This window comes from Schistocerca nitens, chromosome 5, assembly GCF_023898315.1.
Source record: "Schistocerca nitens isolate TAMUIC-IGC-003100 chromosome 5, iqSchNite1.1, whole genome shotgun sequence".
NCBI classification, from domain to species: Eukaryota; Metazoa; Arthropoda; class Insecta; order Orthoptera; family Acrididae; genus Schistocerca; species Schistocerca nitens.
The window spans coordinates 292,331,422-292,347,990 of NC_064618.1; the positions used below are offsets into that span (position 1 = coordinate 292,331,422).

Consider the following 16,569-nt stretch of genomic DNA (forward strand, 5'->3'; position numbering starts at 1 on the left):
GAACAACAAGGATAATGCACTAAACGCTGCTGGAAAGCTAAGATTATACCTTGGCAGCATAACCAATTGTGCTAACAAGGCACATCTCACGTCAGCAAAGAATAAGCTTTATAAAAAATGCTAAAAAATAATAAATATCTGTGATGTGTGAAGATACACGATCCTCAAGTCATCACAGTAGTCTCAGGTAACATGGCGACCCAGAGACATTCGTATGTTTTAAGTTCAAGAGTAAAAGTAAGGAGAGCTCCAGCGCGTCACTAAAAAATTAGAAAAGCTTTTTTTTCGTTATCTCCATATTATTTTGTACATCAACGTAAAATAGAAGTGTTCAAACCCTTAGAAGAAATGATGAAATGAAGGTAATAGAGTAATGCTCATTTACGAAAAGTAAAAGGTAACAGCCTTTATCCACTTCTTTCTAAAGGATGAGTGACTTCTTCTTGAAGCGCAATTAATGATATTTCGTTTATTTGTGCACTTGTACTTTCACCACCGCTGTTAACAATTTGAATGCGCAGATATGAACTACGGATACTTAATAAATGAAAAACAGCCTGGAACATCACTGAGAGATAACCAGGCACTCATAGCAGTCGGCTATTTGAAAAGATTCGACTTTTGGATTGTGGTATACACGTGCCTCATGAGTGATGACTACCGCTGTCGAGGAGTTATCTCTGAAACAGTGTTTCGGTGTGAAGTAGCGGCGATCGAGTGTCGTGCCGTGTGGCCTGGGATACCCCAGCTGTTGCTATTTAAGGCACCGCTTAGGTGAATTGTGTTGCATACCGTCTGCACCCTCCGACGAGACTTCCAACTCACGACTCTCACCCTAGCAGGTCAGTAGTCGCCGCTGCTCTATGCACATGCGTCTCGCAACATCGGGAAGCAAGTAGCTAACCTCCTGCAGTCTTCTCTGTATTATTTTATACAAATTAATTTCAAATTTAGCATGTTAAGTTTCGTTTGTAGCAAGGCTACCAATCCCCAGATGATGGACAGGTCTGTTGTTGGTGGTGGTGGTTAGTGTTTAACGTGCCGTCGACAACGAGGTCATGAGAGACGGAGCGCAAGCTCGGGTTAGGGAAGGATTGGGAAGGAAATCGGCCGTGCCCTTTCAAAGGAACCATCCCGGCATTTGCCTGAAACGATTTAGGGAAATCACGGAAAACCTAAATCAGGATGGCCGGAGACGGGATTGAACCGTCGTCCTCCCGAATGCGAGTCCAGTGTGCTAACCACTGCGCCACCTCGCTCGGTGGACAGGTCTGTGACGAGTAGGACCTTCCGATTCTCCGGCAAGGTCCCGACAGTCACAGAGGGCGGGCCTATTAGTTATAGGGAGCTCCAACGTTAGGCGGGTTATGGAGCCCCTTAGGAAAATAGCGGGTAGGTCGGGGAAGAATGCCAGTGTGCACTCGGTGTGCTTGCCGGGGGGTCTCGTCCGTAATGTGGAGGAGGCCCTTCCGGCAGCTATTGAACGCACTGGGTGTGACCGGCTGCAGATAGTAGCACATGTCGGAACGAATGACGCCTGCCGCTTGGGTTCTGAGGCCATCCTTGGTTCCTTCCGGCGACTGGCTGATTTGGTGAAGACAACCAGCATCGCACGCGGAGTGCAAGCTGAGCTTAATATCTGCAGCATAGTGCCCAGAGTCGATCGCGGTCCTCTGGTTTGGAGCCGTGTGGAGGGTCTAAACCAGAGGCTCAGACGACTCTGCGACTATAATGGTTGCAAATTCATCGACCTCCGTTATTGGGTGGAGAACTGTAGGGCCCCCCTAGACAGGTCAGGCGTGCACTACACACCGGAAGCAGCTACTAGGGTAGCAGAGTACGTGTGGCGTGCACACGGGGGTTTTTTAGGTTAGAGGGACCCCCCCTTGGGCGAAACGATAAAATACCTGACGGCTTACCAGAGAGGACATTATCATCGTTGATAAAGAACGTCCGTCCTCAGAGACCAAAAACAGGAAAAGTCAACGTAATATTGGTAAACTGCAGGAGTATCCAGGGCAAGGTTCCTGAATTAGTATCTCTTATTGAAGGAAATAGTGCGCATATAGTATTAGGAACGGAAAGTTGGTTAAAACCGGAAGTGAACAGTAACGAAATCCTAAACACAGAATGGAATATATACCGCAAGGATAGGATAAACGCCAATGGTGGAGGAGTATTTATAGCAGTAAAGAATTCAATAATATCCAGTGAAGTTATTAGCGAATGCGAATGTGAAATAATCTGGGTTAAGTTAAGTATCAAAGGTGGGTCAGATATGATAGTCGGATGTTTCTATAGACCACCTGCATCAGCAACCGTAGTAGTTGAGCGCCTCAGAGAGAACCTGCAGAACGTCGTGAAGAAGTTTCGTGATCATACTATTGTAATAGGGGGAGACTTCAATCTACCGGGTATAGAATGGGATAGTCACACAATCAGAACTGGAGCCAGGGACAGAGACTCTTGTGACATTATCCTGACTGCCTTGTCCGAGAATTACTTCGAGCAGATAGTTAGAGAACCAACTCGTGAAGCTAACGTTTTAGACCTCATAGCAACAAATAGACCGGAACTTTTCGACTCCGTGAATGTAGAAGAGGGTATCAGTGATCATAAGTCAGTGGTTGCATCAATGACTACAAGTGTAATAAGAAATGCCAAGAAAGGAAGGAAAATATATTTGCTTAACAAGAGTGATAGGGCACAAATCGCAGAATATCTGAGTGACCACCATCAAACGTTCATTTCTGAGGAAGAGGATGTGGAACAAAAATGGAAAAAATTCAGAAACATCGTCCAGTACGCCTTAGATAAGTTCGTACCGACTAAGGTCCAAAGCGAGGGGAAAGATCCACCGTGGTATAACAATCATGTACGAAAGGTACTACGGAAACAAAGAAAGCTTCATCATAGGTTTAAGAGTAGTCGAATCATAGCTGATAAGGAAAAGCTGAACGAAGCGAAAAAGAGCGTAAAGAGAGCAATGAGAGAAGCATTCAACGAATTCGAACATAAAACATTGGCAAACAATCTAAACAAGAACCCTAAAAAGTTTTGGTCATATGTAAAATCGGTAAGCGGATCTAAATCCCCTATTCAGTCACTCGTTGACCACGATGGCACCGAAACAGAGGACGACCAAAGAAAGGCAGAAATACTGAATTCAGTGTTCCGAAACTGTTTCACTGCGGAAAATCGTAACACGGTCCCTGACTTCCGCCGTCGCACGGACGCCAAAATGGAAAATATTGAAATAAACGATATCGGAATTGAAAAACAACTGCTATCACTTAGTAGCGGAAAAGCATCCGGACCAGACGAGATACCCTTAAGATTCTACAGTGATTATGCTAAAGAACTTGCCCCCTTTCTATCAGCAATTTATCGTAGATCGCTGGAAGAACGTAAAGTACCTAGCGACTGGAAGAAAGCGCAGGTCGTTCCCATTTTCAAGAGGGGTCATAAATCAGATGCGAATAATTATAGGCCTATTTCGCTTACGTCAATCTGTTGTAGAATAATGGAACATGTTTTGTGTTCTCGTATTATGACGTTCTTAGATAATACAAATCTCCTTCATCATAACCAACATGGATTCCGCAAACAGAGATCATGTGAAACTCAGCTCGCCCTATTTGCCCAAGAAATTCACAGTGCCGTAGACACTGGCGAGCAGATTGATGCCGTATTCCTGGACTTCAGGAAGGCATTTGATACGGTTCCGCACTTACGTTTAGTGAAAAAAATACGAGCTTACGGAATATCGGACCAGGTTTGTGATTGGATTCAGGATTTCCTAGAAGAAAGAACACAACATGTCATTCTTAACGGTTCAAAATCTGCAGATGTAGAGGTAATTTCGGGAGTACCGCAGGGAAGCGTGATAGGACCTTTATTGTTTACAATTTACATAAATGACTTAGTTGACAACATCGGTAGCTCCGTGAGGCTATTTGCAGATGACACGGTTGTCTACAAGAAAGTAGCAACATCAGAAGACTCGTACGTACTCCAGGAGGACCTGCAGAGGATTAATGCATGGTGCGACAGCTGGCAGCTTTCCCTAAACGTAGATAAATGTAATATAATGCGCATACATAGGGGCAGAAATCCATTCCAGTACGATTATGCCATAGGTGGTAAATCATTGGAAGCGGTAACGACCGTAAAATACTTAGGAGTTACTATCCGGAGCGATCTGAAGTGGAATGATCACATAAAACAAATAGTGGGAAAAGCAGGCGCCAGGTTGAGATTCATAGGAAGAATTCTAAGAAAATGTGACTCATCGACGAAAGAAGTAGCTTACAAAACGCTTGTTCGTCCGATTCTTGAGTATTGCTCATCAGTATGGGACCCTTACCAGGTTGGATTAATAGAAGAGATAGACATGATCCAGCGAAAAGCAGCGCGATTCGTCATGGGGACATTTAGTCAGCGCGAGAGCGTCACGGAGATGCTGAACAAGCTCCAATGGCGGACACTTCAAGAAAGGCGTTACGCAATACGGAGAGGTTTATTATCGAAATTACGAGAGAGCACATTCCGGGAAGAGATGGGCAACATATTACTACCGCCCACATATATCTCGCGTAATGATCACAACGAAAAGATCCGAGAAATTAGAGCAAATACGGAGACTTACAAGCAGTCGTTCTTCCCACGCACAATTCGTGAATGGAACAGGGAAGGGGGGATCAGATAGTGGTACAATAAGTACCCTCCGCCACACACCGTAAGGTGGCTCGCGGAGTATAGATGTAGATGTAGGATAACAATAAGAATAAAGACTATTTTTCTTAAGCTACATGCCATAGCAACGAAAATAAAAACAAAATGGCACACTGATCTCACTTTGCCTTAATAGGTTAACACTACGACCTCGCCTTGTTTAATATGTTGCTGTTGCAGTACTGAATGGAGTTTCAGTAACAGTTTTCCGTCTACGCGTACCACTCATCCGGGGAGATGTAACAGTTAATGTCTGGATCTGTATATATCCGTTTGTCTTTTCCTGTACAGGTTTTGATGTAAAGCCCATTTCATTAGATTTAATTATATCACACAATAGAAAAACAGGATATAATTCTGACTTAACTACAAAATTAGAAACACAATTGTGCGAGGTAATATATGAATTACTCTGGCAGTTAAGAGATACCCTAGGAGAAAAGTAAAATTTAATTTTTAAAATTAATTTTATCTTGAATGTAGAGAGGCACTCGTTCGGAATAGAGGCACACGTGCACTCACAGCAGTAGAGGTTTTATACCGAGAGTGGAGCCGGTGTGTTGTGTGTGTGTGTCCAGGATGCAGCTGTTGGTGTTCTACTGTGTGGCGCTGCTGGCCCCCCTGGCGGCTGGAGCGCCGCCCTCAGACCGCAACCACGTGCCGCCCATCGCGTGTGAAGACATGGCGCCCATCCACGGGGACAACCAGCCCAGCGAGGAGCCGGCGCCCTACACCATCTCCGTGTCCACCACCGCCGTGACCGCGGGACAGACCGTCACAGGTGAGCGCACCGCAGCTTCATGTGTCAAGTACGGCGTGCTCACACTTTGGGCCACGGAGTGCGGGAAAGACACGTGCTGGCTGTAGTAATTTCTTTCTACATCACATGTTGGGCATAGTGACTGATGTCTGACGATATTGCAGACAAGTCGGTTACAATCACGTATCATGCTATTTTACCATATTAACCCAACAACACTTCAGTGGAGCGAATGCTAGATTGCTACAAAACCATATTAAAGTTTACTACTCCACATTTTATTCAAAGGGAGTCATAATTCATATACTGTGCATTAATTAATTACCATCATTAAATCTCCAATGGTATGTTAAATACCAAATTTACAGAACATCCTGTTTTATACCCTACTGGATTAGCAAATTTTACAAGGGTTTCGTAATCTGGGTTAACCGTTGAAATCACCGAAGGGAATTATTTTACAACAGCGTTCCCTACACGTGTTGAGGAACACCACTTGCATATGTGACATGCCATTACTGTTCACTTTTTCCCTCAAAAGCTAACATTCTAGAAGAATTTTCCTGAGAAATTACCTTGCATACAGTAACTCTTTTCTGTCCTGAATTAATTTAAATTTCTCTTCAGTAGCACAATTTCGATCAATTATCACAGCCAATAGCAATGCCTTGTGTCAGTATTTAGAGTAACTAACATTGTTTTTACGTTAGCATGTAAATAATTATATTCGCGTCTCACTGTTGCTACTGAAATGACATCACAAAGTGATCAACTTCATACACAAGTTTGTGGTGAGTTTCTATATATGGATAACGAAGGGGATGACGACTATGATGCCAATTTACAATGATCGAATTTTCTTTATAAGCTGTCGATCATCCAAACGCTGTTTTAAGCAAGATAGTGATTTATATGCAAGATATTATTGGAGGTGGTATGCTGTTGTCTTCCTCTGACCTGTGTGCTGATTTGCCCAGTAAATTATACAGAAACATACAGTTAGTTTAACGTGGATTTTAACCCTCATAATACAATTTTTAGAAATAAGTGTAAAAGGAAGCGACCGAAGTTGAATACGAGGAAGAAAGTGCGAAAATCTCCATAAACATTCACACACACACACACACATACACACACACACACACACACACACACACACACACACACACACAAAATGGTACTAGTATGGAAAAGTAAAATGCGTACACCATCGAGTGGCCGCGCGGTTAGAGGCGCCATGACATTCATTTCATGGCCCCTCCTGTTGGAGTTTCGAGTCATCCCTCGGGCAAGGGTCCCTTAGAAATTCATTCACATTTGAACATTTTTGAACCATGCCAAAGAAAGATGAGTATTTGCTCATAGCGGTAGTTTGGGTAAAATTCAAAGACAGATTTTTTTCTACATGTTCAGCTGAAACACACAGCTAGATGTGTGTAAAATGACAGATCGACAGTTCTAAATTATCAGCAAAATTATTCGCAATACCTATGCTCTTTCCGAGTCAAGATAGCACAATCATTTCATCTACCAGCTCGTTAGCTGCACTATGGAAACTAATACCGGTCTATAAAAAATACAATGATACACACATCATCTACATAATACTAAGCACGCACTAAGAAGAGTCAAGTTACCGCGGCGTTTTCAGCCATATCGTCATCATCATAACTGTCCGTTTACTGACTGCTGATAGCTAGGGATGTAATGCAAAGACTTAAGAACAACAGCACTAGCATATTCTGTCACCGAATACTCTTCTCTTGCTTGGAGTAGAAGCAGCCATCTAAAGAAAATAGATACCCATCTAAGTGACGCATTGAGGATTATGACAGGACCCATCCACATCAATACCAAAGCTGTCAGTACTCGTCAATATTGACCCTCAAAATCTTCGACGACAACAACAAGCAGTAACATATGAACTGATGACACTCAAACGGTCCGGAGACTTACCAGTTCATGAAACATTGAACAACTTACCATGCACCCGAATTAAAATCTAGAGAACCTGTCTGGGTAAACAATGTCAAACTCTACCGAGAAAGCTATAACCTAAGAGATGAATGGAGAAATTAGTGGACATCCTTTCGTGGTGTAAAGTTTCGTAAAACAGATTCGATCACCCAACCGCAGGTAGCAAACCAACCAAGAAAAATATGGAGCTCCGTCAATTGTATCAAAGCTGGCCACACAATGACCAACGCTACACTACGCAAGTGGGGGTTGCCGATGGTGACCAATGCGACTGCGGAACTTCGGAACACACACTGGAGCACATTTAGCACAACTGCCCAAGAAGAAAATTCATGGGTACTCAGAAAGACATCATTGACGCAACACCTCCAGGAATTAACTGGAGTCTTTTCATAACCAACTATGATGGGAAATGGATATCTCTGAAGGATTTTAGCTACTGCCAGGTCTCCAGCTTTCAGTATTACTCTAATTACTTTAATAACAGATATTTAGTTATATATACTTGTGATGCAAATCAGTTTACCTTGTATCAGGTTCATTGTTTGCATTTGTAAAATATAATTCTGTAAGCCATACGCCACATAAATAAATGACCATCTGCAGTTGGATGGGTGTGGTATCCACCTTTGTCGGTCCGGGTACACTTCTCACCTCTTCACCTGGGTGGGTTCCACTCCTCTTCCTTCCACATCCTCTGTCACTCCAGCGCGCCACCCTCTGCGTCTCTCGTCTGCAGTTTTCTTTTCAAGCCAGATTTTCGCTATTCTTGTTTGATCCATTCTCTTGAGATGTCAAACTACTTCATTGAATTTTTTATGCCTCAACTTGTGTTTCTTGACGGTTTTTTATGCCTCCACTTGTGTTTCTTGACGGTTTTTTCGTTATGGGTATCATTTTTTCTTGTTACCTATGGAACTACTTTTATGCAGTCTGGTATCTTCCACTGTCTCTTCTGGAAATCGTAGAGGCGTCAAGAGCGTAGTTAGTTATTGATGAAAGAATGAGCCAGATGACGAGTATTGTTGGATCTTAAGAGGAATTGTCGTTTTAAATTGCATCATGACTGTTCTCTTCTAAAGCAATGATTTTTACTGATTATCATCGAGTAAACTATACATAAAATGAGGTGCGTTCCAGACACCAGTTATCTTATGTTCGTGAGAAGCTCGAAGTTCCACTTTCATTATATGGCTTGATTAAAATGTGCAGCTATGGATGTACCTTAGCTGATGGAGCCTTACCAATATTTTAGTACCGATGTTGCTGATGCTGTTGTTGTTGCAGTGCACTTCTCGGGCAACACGACGTTCCGGGGCGTGTACGTGCAGGCCCGCCAAGGGGACCAGCCGGTGGGGCAGTTCCTCGCCAGCGACGTGGCCGGAGTCGCTCTGGACGACTGCGCGCCCGGCACCAGCGTGAGTATCGGGTCTTAGCAGCCTCTGGTCCACGTAACGTGACCGTTGCGTTTAGAATAACGTATTTCCCGTTTCTTATGAAACTTGTGACATGTAGCTAGACTCACACAGACAGACAGACACACACACACACACACACACACACACACACACACACACAAGCGCGCGCGTAGATAATGGGCTTGTTTAGTCTTGGCCGAGTTATCGATGTCATTTACGCAGGTTGACGTATTACACTGCCCGGCTGTGCACACCTTCACGGTTGTGGACTTCTGTGGGAATGCTGTGATACCAGTGAATTCCTTAAATCACTCAGTCAGACGTCCTCTGCTGCCTGTGAAACACAAGTTTATATGTGGTGTCACAGCCAGACACCACACGTCCTAGGTGGTAGCTTAAATCGGCCGCGGTCCTGTAGTACATGTCGGACCCGCGTGTCGCCACTGTGTGATCGCAAACCTAGCGCCACCACAAGGCAGGTCTCGAGAGACTGACTCGAACTCAGCCCAGTTGTACGGACGACAGAGCTAGCGACTAGACGTACGAAGCCTTTCTCTCTCATTAGCCGAGAGACAGAATAGCCTTCAGCTAAGTTAATGGCTACGAACTAGCAAGGCGCCATTAGCCTTACAGTGATTGTAATTAGAGTCTCACTTGAGTTCACCATAGAGATGTACAAGAAGACATTAAAGATAAGTATATGAGAAGCTCCGTTCTTTTCTTCATAGCATTAATTACGTATCCTGTTCCAGTACTTCACGCCCGTCTGCGTTAGTCTCGCGTGCCCTTTAAGCCACCTCTATCTACAAGGTGTTGGCCCAGCTGCCGACACATCATTATATTTTTATATTTCCATACATGGTTATTTACTTAATGAGAGGAACCAGCGCTAGCTCCTGCCCCAAAAAACAGCATTTCCTTTAATGAAAAACACTCTCTAGACAATCTAATTACGGATTAATAACTATTTAATTGAAATTACGACTTCCTTGAGGCCGATTGCAAGTACTGTTAGCATTTCCTGGTGTGAGAACGGTCACTGTTGTCTATACAGCCTCATGTGGCCAAAAATCAAGATGCTTCAGTAATAAGCAGCGAAAGTGACATAGACGCTGCTGACGTGGAAGTAAAATCGAAACTCTCGCAGCTGTCTGGAAGCTGTAAGAAGTCATTTATGCTACTGCTTCAGATAAATATTGTTTGACTTGTTGCTGCGTCAATGATTTTGTCCTTAAACAACATACACGAATATTATTTTTAATTTTTGGTAATCCATCCATGTATTAAGCAAAATATAGTTTCATTCAACCGACACCAAATATTCTTAAAACGACTTTTCACCTTGTGATTTAAACGAAAGCGGTAGATCATAGGCAACCCGTGATAGTACTAGTGCAAAAACTTAATATTTGTTTGTAACACTTATTGGTCACATGTTAGGACAATAAGAGATGCAGTCTCCTTTTGGGAGTGAGAGATTAGTGCCGTTTTCATCTAATTCAATGCGAAACTGAAGCTGCACTGTAAAAACCAAACTAACTGGAGAACAGACTTACATACAAAGACAGCAGTAGCTTTTCAGCAGCCTACATATTCAACATTTACGCCATGAATGCTCTGAAACGGAAGTAATTAGTCTTCAATATTTTGAGTTTTTCCACAGGTTGTACACAAATACGAGTATGTCTTACATAACAGCATGCATTTCTTCTCTATTCTATGTAGACAAATTTATCTTAGTAAATTTGGCTGTGAGATGCAAAATTCTCAATCTGAGGAACGAATACCATTATTTTAAATCATTATCGTTAATTCAGATATCAATAAAAATTTGTCGTCGCTCAGTAAAGTTGTAGATATTAAAACCAATGATTTAGATTCGTTCAGTACATCAAACATTTATGTTTACAAGAAACACTTATGATGTCTTAGATAATTAGTATAAGCATGCATAATCATGTGACTATTTGCATTTAGAACGCCTTGGAATACGTTTCGAGCGAAGACACTGAGGAACTGGATGTCGAGTGGGTGGCGCCGGACATTAACGACGTCATCGTTTTCAGGTGAGACTTTCAGCACACTGCACATGCGACTGAACTGAACAAGCTGCTTACCACATTGATAAACTGTAACTATGGCTGGTATTGCCCATGTAGTGCAGCAAATTAACTCTTCATGGGAACGGCTGTTAATGCAGAAGCTGGGAACCTCGTCATTCCAAATACACCGTTCGTTGTTCCCCACATTTCCCTTTTATTGTTTACGCGTTGGTACTGCTGCCACCGCTTACCGATTTCCAGCCGTCTTTAATCTGAGAGTCCTCGTGGAGTTTCTTCTTCCTAAATTCTAGTCGAATTCGTGCACAAACTCGGATGGTCGTGGCCTTTCTCTGGTCCGCTCTCCATGACATACTTATTGTATTTTTCGATTTTTCTCCTCTTTTAACAATGGATCACAGCAGATAAATTACGTTGACTATTTAAAAAATATATTACGTCAACGCCGATTTCATACTCCGTCTCCGGGCGGTGTAACAAGCTGCATTACCGCTTTATTTAATGCAACCACTTTCTCCCCTGTAGTTTCCTATTCACAGTACTTCGTAGTATTTCCACAGTTAATTCCCGACTCTGTGTAGACCACAATAAGGGACCTAACTTCTAAATGACCTTTATTTTCTTCCATACGCCATTCAAAGTTAGTTGTTCAAGTCTACCCTTCCGTTTTTTATCCCAATAATTCATCCTTATTAAGCTTTACCTTAGATTTTGGGTAAACTAACAACATTAGACACGCTTCTAGAGCCAAGAAGGTGGTAGACGGTACAGTACAAAACTGAAAAGCATCCCATTGTTGGCCAAGATGAGTTTCCAAATGAAAATAAATTTGTAATGAATCTCCTTCAATCTGCATTGTAAAGGCGATGAAAGGGCCCGAAGTACGTCAGACACAAATAAGTAAAAATGATTCTGGTTTGTACTATAGGGAGTTTTAGCGAATTTTGATATGGGTCTCTCTTTACCGCTTCGGCTATCTCTTTCTCCTGAACTGGTGAAAATTTACATTGATTATTCCCTAAATATTTGCTATCTTTTATTTTCAAGTATATACAACTCTTTTCTCTGAGCCACTTCCCTACTGCAAATAATTTCCTTTGCGTCGTATATTAGATATGGAATATGGAAGTATTACGCTGCAAAGTTAACAGTTTGCTGTTATGATAGAAATCATGGTGGTAACAGTTCAGATTCATCGCGATATCTAAACGAAGACAAAATGTAAGTTATATGTGATGCACTGTAGCCCATTAGCGACAAAAGGCTAATGTACTTATGTTATCAAACTTTTATCATAAACTAGAATCAGCTTAGAAGTTCGTAGTTGACTGGATCTTGTTAAAAGTCTTTTGCAATTTTTTCAGGAAAGTTGTATACAGATAATACTTAACATGTTGAGAAATAAATTATACATTTATTATTACTTAACTAAACGGGCTTAGTACTCTAATGAATGGAAAGTAAATAGTTCTACTTAGTTCACACCGACATGTGCATCCTAAAAGAGAAGTAATATTACCGAGACAGTGCAGTCTATCGTCTTCTGTTCGAGCTCTTGGCGTGTATAGCAAAGCTAGCAAAACATCACACCAGTGTGACTGACGGAGTATTTTCTTACGCTGTCTCACTTTTGTTGCAGGGCGTCTTTCGTTAAGACCTTCCCCGAGTTCTGGGTCGGCGTCGAGTCCGAAAGTGTCACGGTCGGGGTAAGTACAACACCACTCACCTCTTCTCAACCTGGAAGTTACTATAAATTTAAATTATTTTATTTGGCTTTTTCGTTTTAGGTAGTTTAGATATATAAAAAATAAGTTTACTGAATGAAGGTTAGATATTCTATCATGTTAGGTCACGTCATCTTGAATTTCTTCTACACGATCGACGGTTCGACCCCTCTGCTGAGAACTTCTTCAGAATTGTTTGGTGTTCACGGTTAAATGGTTCAAATGGCTCTGAGCACTACGGGACTTAACATCTATGGTCATCAGTCCCCTAGAACTTAGAACTACTTAAACCTAACTAACCTAAGGACATCACACAACACCCAGTCATCACGAGGCAGAGAAAATCTCTGACCCCGCCGGGAATCGAACCCGGGAACCCGGGCGTGGGAAGCGAGAACGCTACGGCACGACCACGAGCTGCGGACTGTTCACGGTTAACTGGAAGGTCTATCGTGTAGGAGGAATTGATGATGACGCGGTTAACATCCTAGAATATTTAACCTTCAATGACAATGGCTACGAAAGCTTGCGGACTGAAATAATGAATTTAATTTCAATGTGTTATTGTTGTTTCTTTAAAGACATATCTGAGAACAATTAAGCTATGAAATTTTCTCTGATACCAAATGTGCAATTTAAAATTCACTTTCACTTTTTATTTTGATTAAACACCTGAAAGCTGAATTACTCTTCAGAATTAAATAAAATATGCACGACTTTTGTTTTTGGAGCCGCGAGATTCAAAATATGACACCAAAGCCATAAGAGTGAGATTACCACTTCTACTTGCATAAAGACTTCTTTCCTATCCTGAGCTTCATGAATGACATGACTGTTGTCACGTTTCTATCAGATGAGTCAAGTTTTTAGGAGAACTGCCTTTTTCACGGTTCGACAATGCCGCAGTATATGTGTAACTAGTAATCTGATCAGCTAATTATTTTCTGTAGTAAGTGAATTTTATGTTTATGTAATGTTGTGGTGAAGGGAAAAAAGTCATACTACGTAAATGTATCCAACATATTTGATTTATCAGTTAATATCACTACTTTGACTGAATTGTTTTTTAATTCTTACAGACCGTGCAGAAGGCTTCCAAAATCATTCCTGCATGAAGATCGAAAATACATTACGTCGATGGCGAAACTGTCGTGTAAACGAATAGCTCCCAGGTGAACATAACAAAAATTAAAAATATATTTGATTATTAATACTGCCAATAATAAGGTAATGCAGTACCTACTTGGAACATTTATATTAAAGCTATGATACCGCTCTGGACCCTAAGATTGAAGAAGTGCAAAGATAACACCGCGACGCGACAAGATAACTTCTTGCCTCTCAGACCTGGGAAGTAAGATTATGGTCAGACAGCTTGCTTTGTGTTCTGTTGAATTGCGGCAGAAACCGATGGTATGGGAACGACATCTACCTCACATCCCCTCACAACCTAGACTGTAATACATTATTTTAAAAAATAAAGAAAATTGTATTCTAGTACACTTACGCAGAGTTATTTGTTTTCCAGTCCATCACCCAACTCCCCATCACAACGGTATGTCTTGTGGTACGAACACCTATGTTAGCTGTCTCTTGTTTGCACACTGAACGCAAAAAGGAGCACAGTACACTTTTGTAGAAAAAGTCAGCAACTAAGTCGACACATGACGGAAAGCTATCGATGATAAATCGTCTGTAGGCTCCAGAAGACATGCAGCGAAACGACAGCAGAAGGAACTGTTACCGTTGTAATAATCAAGCTATAGATATTGAGTAACAAACAGATCAGTCCGTTTTGTAGCAAAAACATGAAGTGGCTCAGGGCAGGTATTTCTCGTAAGGAATATTTACACTTAAAATTTTGTTTAGCTTCCACCTACAGAAAAGACTTAAATATAATACTGTCATCAATTCTTAGATAACTTTCAAAGACACCTAGTCATAAGAAGACTTGGGGATTAACGTTGAAACTGAGCCGCGACTATTTTCTCCTTTACTCTGCAGGGGAGCGCATGATACGATGAACGTTAGTGACACGTGAAAACTGAGTGCCAGGTGCCAGCACGAATCTTGCCTTTAGCAGGCATTTCTCTGCCAATTGTAATCGTCGCACACCTGTCTGTATTGCCGAGTATAAAGGGGAACCAATGAGAAGTATAAGGTTTTAGCGCCTCCGAGAAGCGTTCACGGATAAAGCATTTGGTAAGGTGCTGCTGTAAAATACATAGACTTAGATGAAAGAAAACAATGCCTTAGCCACAGGCCTGTGCAACTTTCACAATGAAAATTCCATTTCGCGACACACTGTGCACTGATGAGCAAAGACCTATAGAGTTTACATATGCTGTAGGAGAATCCGCGGAAAGCAAGGACTTCAGTCTCGATCATGTTAAGTTTCAGAGTATAATTGGGTATCAATACACGAGTCATCTCAGATGAAAAAAGAAAATAATAAGGAAGGCAGTGTCTACGTCTCATGAGAAGAGAAACTATATAGAAGTACATCATTTACTGATGCCAGAGTCAGTTTAATTGAACACATGAAGCAAATTATAGTATTCGTAAACGACTTCACAGTGTGTAGTATGACGGATTTTGTTGTTCTGGCATATAAGCATTGTTTCTACCTTTTAACTTTCTATGGTGCTCCTCGGAGGTTTCACAACTACGTATATTCCTTATTGGAAGTCCTCTTCTCACTAAGAGCGTCTCTACAGTCTTAAATTTTAAATTGCTCTTTGGGATGTTAGTCTCAACAGAGTCACAAGAGATTTCTGCAGACAATACATAATGGAATATATTTCTTTCCTTCACGTCACATGTCCTAACATAGTGGACATGTGTTTATAAAACAGATCTGAAGAAGGTCATTATAGACCGAAACCGGTAGTCTGACGACAAAAAATTTGTGACCATACACCTGAAGTAAAGGAAATTTATTCTATATTCGAGTCACTGTTTTATTCGCGACCTTGTCAGAGCTTGTGAAAATACGTAATGGTTTTGGGGAGATACGCAGAAATCTTCAGTGAGGGAAAATTTTACCGTTTTAGATAGACAGTAAAACGCCCTTTATTACGATACGTATGCTCTTCTCTGCCTTCCTTAATGTATAAGGTGACAATTATTGAACTCTATGAAAAAAAACGTAAATTAGTTACAGACTACATGATGTAAACGTTACTACAGATATTCGGATTTAGGATGTAACATGTTCGATATTCCTGCCATCATTGGCGATGATGTGGCGCAGACGAATAGCGAAACTCTGCATGACTCGCTGAAGTTCGGAACATCGATGCTGTCGATGACCTCCTTAATGGCTGTTTTCAGCTCAGCAACGGTTTAATATAGCCCCACAAAAAGGAGTCACATTTGTTCGAATCCGGAGAGTATGCCGGCAATCGAGGCCCATTCCAGTGGCCCTTGGGTACCCCAGATCCAGAATGCGGTCCCCAAAGTGCTCCCGCAGGATATCAACACTCTCCTGCGTCTTGCATGAACCACATCTTGTCGAAATTGGGGTCACTATGGATAATGGGGACGAAATCATCGTCCAAAACCTTCACGTACTGTACGGTAGTCACTGTGCCATCAAGGAATATCACACCCATTATTCCGTGACTGGACATTTCACACCACACAGTCACCCGATTAGGGTAAAGAAACTTCTCGATAGCGAAATGCGGATTGTCAGGCGCCCAGATACGCCACTTTTGTTTATTGACGAACCCACCCAAACGAAAGTGGACTCCGACACTAAACCAAACCATACACGCATACTAATTCCCATCATGACCTGCGGCCTAACGCAAACCTTTCAGAAATTATGTCGATATTGTTTTATATAGTTCAATAATTGTCACCCTGTACTTTATGTACGCACGTAAGACGCC

At 41.8% G+C, this 16,569-nt stretch overlaps 1 protein-coding gene across 1 annotated transcript; it reads left to right on the forward strand.

Annotated features, from left to right (window-relative positions):
- Nucleotides 1-752: 752 nt before the first annotated feature.
- Nucleotides 753-14,145, forward strand: LOC126259459 (putative defense protein). The gene is made up of 6 exons (XM_049956286.1): nt 753-842; nt 5,313-5,515; nt 8,759-8,889; nt 10,867-10,955; nt 12,589-12,655; nt 13,753-14,145. Exons 2-6 carry the CDS (start codon nt 5,314-5,316, stop codon nt 13,786-13,788), a joined length of 525 nt encoding a protein of 174 aa, XP_049812243.1. The 5' UTR covers nt 753-842; nt 5,313; the 3' UTR covers nt 13,789-14,145.
- Nucleotides 14,146-16,569: the final 2,424 nt, after the last annotated feature.

Bases quoted from the DNA above. Each gene is read 5' to 3' on its own strand.
- LOC126259459 (XM_049956286.1), top strand. From the start codon at position 5,314: ATGCAGCTGTTGGTGTTCTACTGTGTGGCGCTGCTGGCCCCCCTGGCG. The intron at 5,516-8,758 runs GTGAGCGCACCG...TTGTTGTTGCAG, and splicing joins CGCGGGACAGACCGTCACAG to TGCACTTCTCGGGCAACACG. The intron at 12,656-13,752 runs GTAAGTACAACA...TAATTCTTACAG, and splicing joins CCGAAAGTGTCACGGTCGGG to ACCGTGCAGAAGGCTTCCAA.